Consider the following 16,819-nt stretch of genomic DNA (forward strand, 5'->3'; position numbering starts at 1 on the left):
CCCCTTTAAAAAAGAAAAAAACTTTATTTCACAAGTGCAATTCATATTGATCGGTTCATCTTCAAACGTGTGATGTAGTTGCATATATTGTTTACAGTATAACACTCTTTTCTTCACACCCTCATCCTATCAGACCCTGTGTTTCCTCCTAATGTCGCCAGCAATTAGAACCCGGGATATTTTGGGTTAACGGTAAATCTTCCTATGTGAATTTTTGGATTAATAAGCCCAAAATACTTTGCAGAATGCAATAATCATTGGTTAACGTTACATATGTAAGAAGGAGCCCAACCTTTTGACATGAAGTTTGCGTTTAACAAAAGTTTATCAGAAAAACGCTGCATAAAGGTAGAAATCCATACAAGGAAAACTGTGAACAAAATATTTATTTGCTGTTTTTTTGCAGGCACGGTGTGTTATTCAGCAAGTTCAACCTAGTCAGAACCTGGTGCTGAAACAGAATATGATTATAAAAAGTAGCTATTTTTGGCGATGGTTGAGTATTTATGGAAAGTTGTGTTCCTGTGTAAACCGCGGGAGTGGTTTTATGGCTGATTGAAGGCTATAAAGCGAACCATGCGTTTCTCCTCTTCTTTTGTAAGTGTGCACACGTAAGCATTCTCCCCGTGATATGAACTTGTTTAACGTTGACTATAGTGAGTGAAGTGTAGAGAAGGCTAGTGCAACATCAGGCCAGAACACAACATTAAGGAGGAGGTCGGACCCTCCTCATCTTTCAGCAGGCACATATAGGTTCATGCTTGCGCCAAATCATCAATCAAGTGTTTTTGTTTCTAGGGATGAAGGGTTCCAGTTCCTGGGATTCTGGATGGCTTTCTTCTCGATGGCTTCTGAGGAGTCGGTTCTGGGTGGATGACCTCCTGTCGGACAGAGGCTTCAGGGTCAAATGGCTCCCAGGTCCCCCCTCCAACGCTCTCGGGGTCGACCCGCGGCGCGGGGACGGCCATCGGACGCCTCCGCCTCAACAGGGGACCTGCGTCCCCGGCGGGCGCGGCGGCCCCCCGTCGGGCCTCTGGTCGGAGCTGGGCGGGGAGGTCCTGGCGCTGCCCCTCCTCCCCTGGGGGGCCGGTCTCCTCGGGCGCCGTCTCTTGGGCTGGCGGGACCGGCCCCTCTTCTCGGGCAGGGCGGGGTCCAGCAGGGGGTCCAGGTGCAGCTTCCCGCTCTGCGCGTCGGAGGACTCGTCGATGAAGGCCAGGTTCTCCCCGAAGTAGTCCAGCGGCTGGGAGAAGAGCGCGTCGGGGAAGCTCTGCTCCGGCTCGGCGTCGCGGGCGTCGGCCACGTGGTCCGTCTGCGTGGCCTGGGACGCCGCGTCCGCGTCCGACCCCGAGCCCGACTCGGACTCGTTGGACGTGTAGGACGAGGAGGACCCGGAGCCGGACTCCGACCCCGAGCCGGACCCGTCGGGGCCCTGGGCGTCCGGGCCCCCCGGGCCCCCCGGGGCCCCGTTGGCCGAGGTGCTGTGGCCCCCCTTCCCTCCGCGGCGGCGCTTCTTGCGGTGGCGCTTGAAGGGGTCCTCCAGCCCCTTGCCCGGGATGCGGAAGTCCACGGACATGTTCTGGATGTTCTGCGTCAGGTTGGAGGCGTGGGCCCGCAGCTCCTCCATCTGCAGGGGGGGGGGGGCGTGAGTCAGGGGTCCCTCGCCACTACACACTCACACCTCTGCTGCTTCACTAGCTCAGCTCATCCGGATCGCTATGAGACGAGGACCAGCGCCATACAGGACGCTGGTTGGACTGGTTTATGACACAGCAAGAGACTCAACTCACCTGGTCAGAGCTCACCTGCACTCTGCATAGAGCAGGAGGAGCAGGGGGGGGAGAGAGGAGGGGGGAGAGGAGCAGGGAGGGGAGAGAGGGTGGGAGAGGAGCAGGGAGGTGGGTGAGGAGGTGAGGAAGGAGCAGGGAGGTGGGTGGGGAGGCGAGGGAGGAGCAGGGAGGTGGGTGAGGAGGTGGTGAGGAGCAGGGCGGTACCTCTGCCCGGGTCTTCTTGGACAGCACCCGGAGCCAGTTCCCGATCATGGTGAGGATGGAGGCGAAGTAGGCCAGGCCGACCAGGATCCAGAACCACACCAGGGGCTTGTACCAGGTGTCACTGCCCTCCACCCCAGAGTCCCCTGAGGACCAGAGACAGGAGGACTACAGCAGGGGCGTGGTCAGGGGGAGGGGGAGGGGCTACAGGGGCGTGGCCAGGGGAGGGGGAGGACCAACAGCAGGGGCGTGGCTAGAGGACATGAGGACTACAGCAGGGGCGTGGCTAGAGGACATGAGGACTACAGCAGGGCTGTGGTCAGGGGGAGGAGCTACAGGGGTGTGGCTCGAGGACATGAAGACTACAGTAGGGGCGTGGGGCGTGGCTAGAGGACATGAGGACTACAGCAGGGGCGTAGCCAGGGGAAGAGGCGGAGCTACAGGGGCGTGGCCAGGGGAGGGGGAGGACCAACAGCAGGGGCGTGGCCAGGGGAGGGGCTACAGGGGCGTGGCAAGGGGAGGGGGTGGACCTATAGCAGGGGCGGGGCTAAGAGGAGGGGGCTGGACCTACAGCAGGGGCGTGGTCAGGAGGAGGGGTGGACCTACAGCAGGGGCGTGGCCAGGGGAGGGGTGGAGCTACAGCAGGGGCGTGGCTAAGAGGCGGGGGGGGGCACATGTGCCCCAGAATGTGGGTTGGCCGCGCCCACTTCAGTTATCCTGTTAGCGGCTCGGACTGAAGCTAGCTAATCGCACATTTGTATTGTCCTAGCTTATGGAGTTTGTTTTATTGAGGTAAACGTTATCGGAGTGTGGTGGTCCGATGCTGTGGTACCCCCTTATGAGACCAGTCTGGACACAATGGGCAACAAGACTGGTTCTGGTTTGGGAAGGAAACATAAAGATGGACTGGTTTTCTCTGGGTCCAGCCTACCGCTCTACAGCCTACCGCTCAGGGGAATCCTGCGGTGTAAAACCATTAATAATTCATCTGCTACTCAAGACCGGCCTGTGAATAATTGAAGGGGTAAGTTAAGATTGTTTAGTGCCATGCGGACCTAATGGATTAAAGGAGATATTATTTAATTATTTGGTGTGATGACGAGGTTACAACTCCCAACAGTTTTTTAAATCAATAACAACATATCAATAACAACATAACGTATCAAGGTATGTCAAAGGCCTTTAAGCTACTGGAGAATAAACCGGCCATGACAGAAGTGATGTATGGTACCATGGCCCCAGGGGGGCCATGGTACCATACATCTGTACTATAATAATACTGTAGTACTGAATCTGTACTATAGTAACACTGTAGTACTGTACTATTGTGATACTGTAGTACTATATCTTTACTAAAGTTATATTGTAGTACTGTATCTGTACTATAGAAGTACTGTAGTATTATATCTGTACTATAGTAGTACTGCAGTACTGTGTCTGTACTATAGTAATACTGTAGTACTATATCTTTACTAAAGTAATAATGTAGTACTGTATCAGTACTATAGAAGTGCTGTGGTATTATATCTGTACTATATAAAAACTCTAGTACTGTGTCTGTACCATAGTCATACTGTTGTATTGTATCTAGTAATACTGTATCTGTACTGTGTCTGTACAGAAATAACATAAAAAAAATAATAATCTGATCGTAAACAGATCCGTCCTACCGGCCACGTAGTCTCCGAAGCCGACCGTGGTCAAGGTGATGACCACGAAGTAGGCCGACTCCAGGAGAGTCCATCCCTCCACCTCCTGGAACACGAAGATGGGCACGGCCACGAAGAGCACCACACCCAGCAGGATGGACAGCACGGCGGAGATGACCCTCACGATGGTGGGGCTGACACGCCACTTCTGCAGGACGGGACACAAGACCGCTTAGTGATCGGTTCACTGATCCCGGGCGCCGGGGAAACTGTCCGCTTATTGATCGGTTCATTGATCCCAGTCGCCTGGGAAACTGTCGCCGTTCTGCTCAGGATAATAGGAGGAAGAGGAGGGAATTAAGATGATGGACAACCAGAATCAGTCATTGACTTCTAAGTATGTTATTCAGCGTCATTGAGGTGTGCATTAGGCGTCAGAAAACGACGCTCCCTTAAATCCAGATCCTGTTGTCTGGCATTTGAAGTAAAAGAACAGAACAATAGAATTGTTTCCATTGTAAAACAATGTGCAATATGAACGTGATGGTGCTTCTGTGAGAGGGCACTAACCAAGAAGAGAGTCTCTATTTTGAGAATGACCTTCCTCAGACCCGTACCGAGGTGGTCGCCCACGCCCACCAGCAGGAAACCAAACATGGGGATGCCAACCAGCGCGTAGCAGATACAGAACAGCTGGCCGCCCTCCGTCTTGGGGGAGATGTTCCCAAACCCTGGCAGGCAGAGAGGAGATCAATCACAGAGTCTAAGCATTAAGTATTATTCAACCAAATGCAATTCAAATGACAGAGGTCCAAGGTCACAGCAGTCAAGGGTCAAGATCGTCCAAGGTCACAATGGTCCAAGGTCACAATGGTCCAAGGTCACAGTGGTCCAAGGTCACGGTGCTCCAAGTCACAGTAAATAGTGACGTGAGATGACAAGCTATGAGGCTAGCCTTGTAGGCTAGCTACGAGGGCCTGTGAACCGGAGTACAGACGTTTATACTCTCAGAACGGTAATCAGAATAATCTGAATTGGAGATTAAAACGTTTGAGCCATGGGGGTTCGTTCTGGAAGTGACATTCCCGACGGTTTGACAGACTTCCAGACAGGTTCCATGTGTGTGTAAAACAGAATCAAACCAAACCAATGTAGTTGAAGGTGGCAGTGAACGGAGTTGTTCTGCAGATACTGAGCGAATTGGTCTGAATGACTTCCCTGGTAGAATAAAGGTCAAATAAGTAGAAGACAGTGAGGAGGTAAAGAAGAGGCAGGATTTGTTTATTCATATTCTCTCCAGCGTGGGATGCTGCTCATCAGGTCTCCCAGTTTAACCAATTGGTAAAGATTCAGTACAAACACTGTCACTAAAGGTCAGAACCAGGTCCACCACCTCTGACCCACCGATGGTCCTGATGATAGAGCACTAATAGTGGCCCACGGTCCTGATGATAGAGCACTAATACTGGCCCACGGTCCTGATGATAGAGCACTAATACTAGCCCACCGATGGTCCTGATGATAGAGAACTAATACTGGCCCACGGTCCTGAAGATAGAGCACTAATACTGGCCCACGGTCCTGATGATAGAGCACTAATACTGGCCCACGGTCCTGATGATAGAGCACTAATACTGGCCCACGGTCCTGATGATAGAGCACTAATACTGGCCCACGGTCCTGATGATAAAGCACTAATACTGGCCCACGGTCCTGATGATAGAGCACTAATACTGGCCCACGGTCCTGATGATAGAGCACTAATACTGGCCCACGGTCCTGATGATAGAGCACTAATACTGGCCCACGGTCCTGATGATAGAGCACTAATACTGGCCCACGGTCCTGATGATAGAGCACTAATACTGGCCCACCGATGGTCCTGATGATAGAGCACTAATACTGGCCCACCGATGGTCCTGATGATAGAGCACTAATACTGGCCCACCGATGGTCCTGATGATAGAGCACTAATACTGGCCCACGGTCCTGATGATAGAGCACTAATACTGGCCCACGGTCCTGATGATAGAGCACTAATACTGGCCCACGGTCCTGATGATAGAGCACTAATACTGGCCCACGGTCCTGATGATAGAGCACTAATACTGGCCCACGGTCCTGAAGATAGAGCACTAATACTGGCCCATGGTCCTGATGATAGAGCACTAATACTGGCCCACGGTCCTGATGATAGAGCACTAATACTGGCCCACGGTCCTGATGATAGAGCACTAATACTGGCCCACCGATGGTCCTGATGATAGAGCACTAATACTGGCCCACCGATGGTCCTGATGATAGAGCACTAATACTGGCCCACGGTCCTGATGATAGAGCACTAATACTGGCCCACGGTCCTGATGATAGAGCACTAATACTGGCCCACGGTCCTGATTATAGAGCACTAATACTGGCCCACGGTCCAGAAGATAGAGCACTAATACTGGCCCACGGTCCTGAAGATAGAGCACTAATACTGGCCCACGGTCCTGATGATAGAGCACTAATACTGGCCCACGGTCCTGAAGATAGAGCACTAATACTGGCCCACGGTCCTGATGATAGAGCACTAATACTGGCCCACGGTCCTGAAGATAGAGCACTAATACTGGCCCACGGTCCTGATGATAGAGCACTAATACGGGCCCACGGTCCTGACGATAGAGCACTAATACGGGCCCACGGTCCTGATGATAAAGCACTAATACTGGCCCACGGTCCTGATGATAGAGCACTAATAGTGGCCCACGGTCCTGATGATAGAGCACTAATACTGGCCCACGGTCCTGATGATAGAGCACTAATACTGGCCCACGGTCCTGATGATAGAGCACTAATACTGGCCCACGGTCCTGATGATAGAGCACTAATACTGGCCCACGGTCCTGATGATAGAGCACTAATACTGGCCCACGGTCCTGATGATAGAGCACTAATACTGGCCCACGGTCCTGATGATAGAGCACTAATAGTGGCCCACCGATGGTCGTGAAGATAGAGCACTAATACTGGCCCACGGTCCTGATGATAGAGCACTAATACTGGCCCACGGTCCTGATGATAGAGCACTAATACTGGCCCATGGTCCTGATGATAGAGCACTAATACTGGCCCACCGATGGTCCTGATGATAGAGCACTAATACTGGCCCACCGATGGTCCTGATGATAGAGCACTAATACTGGCCCACGGTCCTGATGATAGAGCACTAATACTGGCCCACGGTCCTGAAGATAGAGCACTAATAGTGGCCCACGGTCCTGATGATAGAGCACTAATACTGGCCCACGGTCCTGATGATAGAGCACTAATACTGGCCCACGGTCCTGATTATAGAGCACTAATACTGGCCCACGGTCCTGAAGATAGAGCACTAATACTGGCCCACGGTCCTGAAGATAGAGCACTAATACTGGCCCACGGTCCTGATGATAGAGCACTAATACTGGCCCACGGTCCTGAAGATAGAGCACTAATACTGGCCCACGGTCCTGATGATAGAGCACTAATACTGGCCCACGGTCCTGAAGATAGAGCACTAATACTGGCCCACGGTCCTGATGATAGAGCACTAATACTGGCCCACGGTCCTGATGATAGAGCACTAATACTGGCCCACGGTCCTGATGATAGAGCACTAATACTGGCCCACGGTCCTGATGATAGAGCACTAATACTGGCCCACGGTCCTGATGATAGAGCACTAATACTGGCCCACGGTCCTGATGATAGAGCACTAATAGTGGCCCACCGATGGTCGTGAAGATAGAGCACTAATACTGGCCCACGGTCCTGATGATAGAGCACTAATACTGGCCCACGGTCCTGATGATAGAGCACTAATACTGGCCCACGGTCCTGATGATAGAGCACTAATACTGGCCCACCGATGGTCCTGATGATAGAGCACTAATACTGGCCCACCGATGGTCCTGATGATAGAGCACTAATACTGGCCCACGGTCCTGATGATAGAGCACTAATACTGGCCCACGGTCCTGATGATAGAGCGCTAATACTGGCCCACGGTCCTGATGATAGAGCACTAATACTGGCCCACCGATGGTCCTGATGATAGAGCACTAATACTGGCCCACCGATGGTCCTGATGATAGAGCACTAATACTGGCCCACGGTCCTGATGATAGAGCACTAATACTGGCCCACGGTCCTGATGATAGAGCACTAATACTGGCCCACGGTCCTGATTATAGAGCACTAATACTGGCCCACGGTCCAGAAGATAGAGCACTAATACTGGCCCACGGTCCTGATGATAGAGCACTAATACTGGCCCACGGTCCTGATGATAGAGCACTAATACTGGCCCACCGATGGTCCTGATGATAGAGCACTAATACTGGCCCACCGATGGTCCTGATGATAGAGCACTAATACTGGCCCACGGTCCTGATGATAGAGCACTAATACTGGCCCACGGTCCTGATGATAGAGCACTAATACTGGCCCACGGTCCTGATTATAGAGCACTAATACTGGCCCACGGTCCTGAAGATAGAGCACTAATACTGGCCCACGGTCCTGATGATAGAGCACTAATACTGGCCCACGGTCCTGAAGATAGAGCACTAATACTGGCCCACGGTCCTGATGATAGAGCACTAATACTGGCCCACGGTCCTGAAGATAGAGCACTAATACTGGCCCACGGTCCTGATGATAGAGCACTAATACGGGCCCACGGTCCTGACGATAGAGCACTAATACGGGCCCACGGTCCTGATGATAAAGCACTAATACTGGCCCACGGTCCTGATGATAGAGCACTAATAGTGGCCCACGGTCCTGATGATAGAGCACTAATACTGGCCCACGGTCCTGATGATAGAGCACTAATACTGGCCCACGGTCCTGATGATAGAGCACTAATACTGGCCCACGGTCCTGATGATAGAGCACTAATACTGGCCCACGGTCCTGATGATAGAGCACTAATACTGGCCCACCGATGGTCCTGATGATAGAGCACTAATACTGGCCCACGGTCCTGATGATAGAGCACTAATACTGGCCCACGGTCCTGATGATAGAGCACTAAGAGTGGCCCACCGATGGTCGTGAAGATAGAGCACTAATACTGGCCCACGGTCCTGATGATAGAGCACTAATACTGGCCCACGGTCCTGATGATAGAGCACTAATACTGGCCCACGGTCCTGATGATAGAGCACTAATACTGGCCCACCGATGGTCCTGATGATAGAGCACTAATACTGGCCCACCGATGGTCCTGATGATAGAGCACTAATACTGGCCCACGGTCCTGATGATAGAGCACTAATACTGGCCCACGGTCCTGATGATAGAGCGCTAATACTGGCCCACGGTCCTGACGATAGAGCACTAATACTGGCCCACGGTCCTGACGATAGAGCACTAATACTGGCCCACGGTCCTGATGATAGAGCACTAATACGGGCCCACGGTCCTGATGATAAAGCACTAATACTGGCCCACGGTCCTGATTATAGAGCACTAATACTGGCCCACGGTCCTGAAGATAGAGCACTAATACTGGCCCACGGTCCTGAAGATAGAGCACTAATACTGGCCCACGGTCCTGATGATAGAGCACTAATACTGGCCCACGGTCCTGAAGATAGAGCACTAATACTGGCCCACGGTCCTGATGATAGAGCACTAATACTGGCCCACGGTCCTGAAGATAGAGCACTAATACTGGCCCACGGTCCTGATGATAGAGCACTAATACTGGCCCACGGTCCTGATGATAGAGCACTAATACTGGCCCACGGTCCTGATGATAGAGCACTAATACTGGCCCACGGTCCTGATGATAGAGCACTAATACTGGCCCACGGTCCTGATGATAGAGCACTAATACTGGCCCACGGTCCTGATGATAGAGCACTAATAGTGGCCCACCGATGGTCGTGAAGATAGAGCACTAATACTGGCCCACGGTCCTGATGATAGAGCACTAATACTGGCCCACGGTCCTGATGATAGAGCACTAATACTGGCCCACGGTCCTGATGATAGAGCACTAATACTGGCCCACCGATGGTCCTGATGATAGAGCACTAATACTGGCCCACCGATGGTCCTGATGATAGAGCACTAATACTGGCCCACGGTCCTGATGATAGAGCACTAATACTGGCCCACGGTCCTGATGATAGAGCGCTAATACTGGCCCACGGTCCTGATTATAGAGCACTAATACTGGCCCACGGTCCTGAAGATAGAGCACTAATACTGGCCCACGGTCCTGAAGATAGAGCACTAATACTGGCCCACGGTCCTGATGATAGAGCACTAATACTGGCCCACGGTCCTGAAGATAGAGCACTAATACTGGCCCACGGTCCTGATGATAGAGCACTAATACTGGCCCACGGTCCTGAAGATAGAGCACTAATACTGGCCCACGGTCCTGATGATAGGGCACTAATACGGGCCCACGGTCCTGATGATAGAGCACTAATACGGGCCCACGGTCCTGATGATAAAGCACTAATACTGGCCCACGGTCCTGATGATAGAGCACTAATAGTGGCCCACGGTCCTGATGATAGAGCACTAATACTGGCCCACGGTCCTGATGATAGAGCACTAATACTGGCCCACGGTCCTGATGATAGAGCACTAATACTGGCCCACCGATGGTCGTGAAGATAGAGCACTAATACTGGCCCACGGTCCTGATGATAGAGCACTAATACTGGCCCACGGTCCTGATGATAGAGCACTAATACTGGCCCACGGTCCTGATGATAGAGCACTAATACTGGCCCACGGTCCTGATGATAGAGCACTAATACTGGCCCACGGTCCTGATGATAGAGCACTAATACTGGCCCACGGTCCTGATGATAGAGCACTAATACTGGCCCACGGTCCTGATGATAGAGCACTAATACTGGCCCACGGTCCTGATGATTGAGCACTAATAGTGGCCCACGGTCCTGATTATAGAGCACTAATACGGGCCCACGGTCCTGATGATAGAGCACTAATACTGGCCCACCGATGGTCCTGATGACAGAGTACTAACTCTGACCCACCAATGGTCGTGATGATGGTTCCAGAGAAGAAGAATGCGCTGGCCAGGTCCCACTGGCTGGTGAAGCTGCTGGCGTTGATACTGGTGTCCACACCGGCGCCCACCGCATCGGCCACCTCCTGCAGGACCAGTCAAACTTTAAAGGTCCGACCGATACATCAAACTTTACAGGTACGACCTGTATATCAAACTTTACATGTTTGACCAATACATCAAACTTTACAGGCCAGACCGATGTATGAAACTTTAAAGGTACGACCGTTATATCAAACTTTACAGGTACGACCGGTATATCAAACTTTACAGGTCCGACCGATGTATCAAACTTTACAGGTCCGACCGGTATATAAAATTGTACAGGTTCGACCAGTATATCAAACTTTACAGTTTGGCTCCTTTCCCGCGGAACGTCAATGCTGCAGTGTTGCTCCGGTAGAGAGGGACGTGATGTTTTAGTGGTTGTGGTTCTGTGAGTTCAACACATGAATTGAGTTTGTTCCTTCTCCTGACCCCCTGTGCTCCACTACCTTGAGAGGGAGGTTGTGGTTGTAAAGGATAGGCAGAAGTGCTTAAATGTAAATAGACCAAAGAGGTTAGAGGTTTGTGGTGCCTGTAAGGTCTGCTCTCTGTAGGAAATGTGTGGGTCTACAGAAAATAATAAAATAGATAGCAAAATAAAATAGCTTAAACTTAAACTCATGGTTTAATGACCGTTACTGTACATGTATGTCTCCCCTTCGCCACCTTTTCACCGTCATTCATTATTCTCCGCAAACAAAACATTGTGTCGCTGTAATACTCAACCCAGCCGCGTGGGGGTGGCATATCACAGCGGCTCGTCGCAGCTGCTCTGACCCTGACCAACGTCCTTTCTAGATCTCATCAACATTTACACAACATAGTTTCAAACATATGCAGTAAGAGAATAACCTCAGTTTAATAATAATATACCGCCATGATGAATTCATTCCATTCATCTTTGGTTACACAAACAAACAAGTACGCCGACATCTTAAAATACACCCTGGAATGCTTGTGACATAGCACTCATTGACGTTCCTGTTTCATGTTGTCAGTGTTGCCCCTGGTTACCGCTCATGTCCAAGGGACTGGAATTGATTTGTCGTACTTGAACAGGGTTCAAGTTGAACCCTGTTCAAGTACGTTCCTCTCTTACAAAAAGGGTTAAATGTACATCCTTTTTCCGCTGGCATCTCCAAGCATCCTGTGGCCGCCACCCGGCTGCCAAGATGGCCCCCACTCCGCGCCACTCCGTGTTACGCGCCACTCCGTGTTACGCGCCCAGATGCCTTATTTATACCCCTGGACCTCAGCCACCTGTCCCCGTCCCGCGGTCTCGGTACAATGGCCCCCGGGTCACACAGCATAGCAGCACGGATATAGCCGCGCCGCGGGGCCGGAGGGTATGCTATAAAACAGAGGCTACATCACTAACATAACTAACGTAGTAACAGGGCTACATCACTAGCATCGCTAGTGTATGCTAGTAACACAGGGCTACATCACTAGCATCACTAGTGTATGCTAGTAACACAGGGGGCACATCATTAGCGTATGCTAGTAACACAGGGGCACATCACTAGCATCACTAGCGTATGCTAGTAACACAGGGGCACATCACTAGCGTATGCTAGTAACACAGGGGGCACATCACTAGCATCACTAGCGTATGCTAGTAACACAGGGGACAGGGGACACATCACTAGCGTATGCTAGTAACACAGGGGGCACATCACTAGCATCACTAGCGTATGCTAGTAACACAGGGGGCACATCACTAGCATATGCTAGTAACACAGGGGGCACATCACTAGCATCACAAGCGTATGCTAGTAACACAGGTGGCACATCACTAGCATCACTAGCGTATGCTAGTAACACAGGGGGCACATCACTAGCATCACTAGCGTATGCTAGTAACAAAGGTGGCACATCACTAGCATCACTAGCGTATGCTAGTAACACAGGGGGCACATCATTAGCGTATGCTAGTAACACAGGGGGCACATCACTAGCATCACTAGAGTATGCTAGTAACACAGGGGCACATCACTAGCATCACTAGCGTATGCTAGTAACACAGGGGGCACATCATTAGCGTATGCTAGTAACACAGGGGGCACATCACTAGCATCACTAGCGTATGCTAGTAACACAGGGGCACATCACTAGCATCACTAGCGTATGCTAGTAACACAGGGGCACATCACTAGCATATGCTAGTAACACAGGGGTCACATCACTAGCATATGCTAGTAACACAGGGGGCGCATCACTAGCGTATGCTAGTAACACATGGGGCACATCACTAGCATCACTAGCGTATGCTAGTAACACAGGGGCACATCACTAGCATCACTAGCGTATGCTAGTAACACAGGGGGCACATCACTAGCGTATGCTAGTAACACAGGGGCACATCACTAGCATCACTAGCGTATGCTAGTAACACAGGGGGCGCATCACTAGCGTATGCTAGTAACACAGGGGCACATCACTAGCATCACTAGCGTATGCTAGTAACACAGGGGGCACATCACTAGCATCACTAGCGTATGCTAGTAACACAGGGGGCACATCACTAGCATCACTAGTATATGCTAGTAACACAGGGGGCACATCACTAGCGTATGCTAGTAACACAGGGGCACATCACTAGCATATGCTAGTAACACAGGGGGCACATCACTAGCATCACTAGCGTATGCTAGTAACACAGGGGCACATCACTAGCATCACTAGCGTATGCTAGTAACACAGGGGGCACATCACTAGCATCACTAGCGTATGCTAGTAACACAGGGGGCACATCACTAGCATCACTAGCGTATGCTAGTAACACAGGGGCACATCACTAGCATCACTAGCGTATGCTAGTAACACAGGGGGCACATCACTAGCATCACTAGCGTATGCTAGTAACACAGGGGGCACATCATTAGCATCACTAGCGTATGCTAGTAACACAGGGGCACATCACTAGCATCACTAGCGTATGCTAGTAACACAGGGGTCACATCACTAGCGTATGCTAGTAACACAGGTGGCGCATCACTAGCATCACTAGCGTATGCTAGTAACACAGGGGGCACATCACTAGCATCACTAGCGTATGCTAGTAACACAGGGGGCACATCACTAGCATCACTAGCGTATGCTAGTAACACAGGTGGCGCATCACTAGCATCACTAGCGTATGCTAGTAACACAGGGGCACATCACTAGCATCACTAGCGTATGCTAGTAACACAGGGGGCACATCACTAGCGTATGCTAGTAACACAGGGGTCACATCACTAGCATCACTAGCGTATGCTAGTAACACAGGGGGCACATCACTAGCATCACTAGCGTATGCTAGTAACACAGGGGGCACATCACTAGCATCACTAGCGTATGCTAGTAACACAGGGGGCACATCACTAGCGTATGCTAGTAACACAGGGGGCACATCACTAGCATCACTAGCGTATGCTAGTAACACAGGGGCGCATCACTAGCATCACTAGCGTATGCTAGTAACACAGGGGCGCATCACTAGCATCACTAGCGTATGCTAGTAACACAGGGGGCACATCACTAGCGTATGCTAGTAACACAGGGGCGCATCACTAGCATCACTAGCGTATGCTAGTAACACAGGGGGCGCATCACTAGCATCACTAGCGTATGCTAGTAACACAGGGGGCACATCACTAGCATCACTAGCGTATGCTAGTAACACAGGGGGCACATCACTAGCGTATGCTAGTAACACAGGGGGCACATCACTAGCATCACTAGCGTATGCTAGTAACACAGGGGCGCATCACTAGCATCACTAGCGTATGCTAGTAACACAGGGGGCACATCACTAGCGTATGCTAGTAACACAGGGGCGCATCACTAGCATCACTAGCGTATGCTAGTAACACAGGGGGCACATCACTAGCATCACTAGCGTATGCTAGTAACACAGGGGGCACATCACTAGCATATGCTAGTAACACAGGGGGCACATCACTAGCATCACTAGCGTATGCTAGTAACACAGGGGGCACATCACTAGCATCACTAGCGTATGCTAGTAACACAGGGGGCACATCACTAGCATCACTAGCGTATGCTAGTAACACAGGGGGCACATCACTAGCATCACTAGCGTATGCTAGTAACACAGGGGGCACATCACTAGCGTATGCTAGTAACACAGGGGGCACATCACTAGCATCACTAGCGTATGCTAGTAACACAGGGGGCACATCACTAGCATATGCTAGTAACACAGGGGGCACATCACTAGCATCACTAGCGTATGCTAGTAACACAGGGGCACATCACTAGCATCACTAGCGTATGCTAGTAACACAGGGGGCACATCACTAGCATCACTAGCGTATGCTAGTAACACAGGGGGCACATCACTAGCATCACTAGCGTATGCTAGTAACACAGGGGCACATCACTAGCATCACTAGCGTATGCTAGTAACACAGGGGGCACATCACTAGCATCACTAGCGTATGCTAGTAACACAGGGGGCACATCATTAGCATCACTAGCGTATGCTAGTAACACAGGGGCACATCACTAGCATCACTAGCGTATGCTAGTAACACAGGGGGCACATCACTAGCGTATGCTAGTAACACAGGTGGCGCATCACTAGCATCACTAGCGTATGCTAGTAACACAGGGGGCACATCACTAGCATCACTAGCGTATGCTAGTAACACAGGGGGCACATCACTAGCATCACTAGCGTATGCTAGTAACACAGGTGGCGCATCACTAGCATCACTAGCGTATGCTAGTAACACAGGGGCACATCACTAGCATCACTAGCGTATGCTAGTAACACAGGGGGCACATCACTAGCGTATGCTAGTAACACAGGGGGCACATCACTAGCATCACTAGCGTATGCTAGTAACACAGGGGCGCATCACTAGCATCACTAGCGTATGCTAGTAACACAGGGGCGCATCACTAGCATCACTAGCGTATGCTAGTAACACAGGGGGCACATCACTAGCATCACTAGCGTATGCTAGTAACACAGGGGGCACATCACTAGCGTATGCTAGTAACACAGGGGCGCATCACTAGCATCACTAGCGTATGCTAGTAACACAGGGGGCACATCACTAGCGTATGCTAGTAACACAGGGGCGCATCACTAGCATCACTAGCGTATGCTAGTAACACAGGGGGCACATCACTAGCATCACTAGCGTATGCTAGTAACACAGGGGGCACATCACTAGCATATGCTAGTAACACAGGGGGCACATCACTAGCATCACTAGCGTATGCTAGTAACACAGGGGGCACATCACTAGCATCACTAGCGTATGCTAGTAACACAGGGGGCACATCACTAGCATCACTAGCGTATGCTAGTAACACAGGGGGCGCATCACTAGCATCACTAACGTATGCTAGTAACACAGGGGCTAGGGAGGTACAGCCTGCTATGACATTACGGATAGTTTGTACCAAATCAAAAGTGGGAGCTAAACATCAGTCCTACTGCAGGCCTATAGAGAGTAGAGCTGTGTTCCAATATCCATACTATCCGCACTCACTATACTTCGTTTGAGTACTAAGGACGTTCCAATTAAGATCAGGGCGATAAGAAGTGTACTAAAAGGACCCGGATGGTGTACTCAAAGCGGTCAAACCGCGGAGTGTGGATCGATGTACACGTTTCGTACTCAACGGCTGCCATCGTGGCTACGTAGCGGAAGAGGCGGTGCCAGGTTGAGCCAACGTCAGTGTATTTTCCACAAAGCCTGCATAAATGGAGTCATTTTGTAGTTTTATACCTTTTATAGCTTTTTATACCTACTATGTGTAAAGAGTTCACCGCTCAAAGCAGGATGTTTATTGCGAGGGAGGAGCCACGGCGGCAATCGCGATCGTAATTTCTGGTAAGTGCACCACGGAGCCCTCCAGGTGTGCGGTTCAGCAGGTATGAGAGCAGAGGCAGAGCCCTCCAGGTGTGCGGTTCAGCAGGTATGAGTGCAGAGGCAGAGCCCTCCAGGTGTGCGGTTCAGCAGGTATGAGTGCAGAGGCAGAGCCCTCCAGGTGTGCGGTTCAGCAGGTATGAGTGCAGAGGCAGAGCCCTC

The 16,819-nt window shown here is 51.1% G+C and overlaps 2 protein-coding genes across 3 annotated transcripts in view; both read right to left on the bottom strand.

Annotated features, from left to right (window-relative positions):
* Window positions 1-16,819, bottom strand: part of LOC132462155 (uncharacterized) — a 306,161-nt gene that overhangs the window by 93,588 nt on the left and 195,754 nt on the right. The window lies entirely within an intron of this gene.
* Window positions 9-11,865, bottom strand: LOC132462142 (potassium channel subfamily K member 2). Its single transcript, XM_060057756.1, has 5 exons — window positions 10,690-11,865; window positions 4,208-4,368; window positions 3,659-3,845; window positions 1,992-2,134; window positions 9-1,624 (listed from the first exon to the last, which is right to left on the bottom strand). The coding sequence occupies exons 2-5, from the start codon at window positions 4,292-4,294 to the stop codon at window positions 983-985; spliced, it is 1,059 nt and encodes a 352-aa protein (XP_059913739.1). The 5' UTR covers window positions 4,295-4,368; window positions 10,690-11,865; the 3' UTR covers window positions 9-982.

Source organism: Gadus macrocephalus, chromosome 7 (genome assembly GCF_031168955.1).
Source record: "Gadus macrocephalus chromosome 7, ASM3116895v1".
In the NCBI taxonomy this organism is placed as follows: domain Eukaryota; kingdom Metazoa; phylum Chordata; class Actinopteri; order Gadiformes; family Gadidae; genus Gadus; species Gadus macrocephalus.

Bases quoted from the DNA above. Each gene is read 5' to 3' on its own strand.
- LOC132462142 (XM_060057756.1), bottom strand. From the start codon at position 4,294: ATGTTTGGTTTCCTGCTGGTGGGCGTGGGCGACCACCTCGGTACGGGT. The intron at 2,135-3,658 runs GTAGGACGGATC...TCTGGTCCTCAG, and splicing joins CTTCGGAGACTACGTGGCCG to GGGACTCTGGGGTGGAGGGC. The intron at 1,625-1,991 runs GTACCGCCCTGC...CCCCCCCTGCAG, and splicing joins CCAAGAAGACCCGGGCAGAG to ATGGAGGAGCTGCGGGCCCA.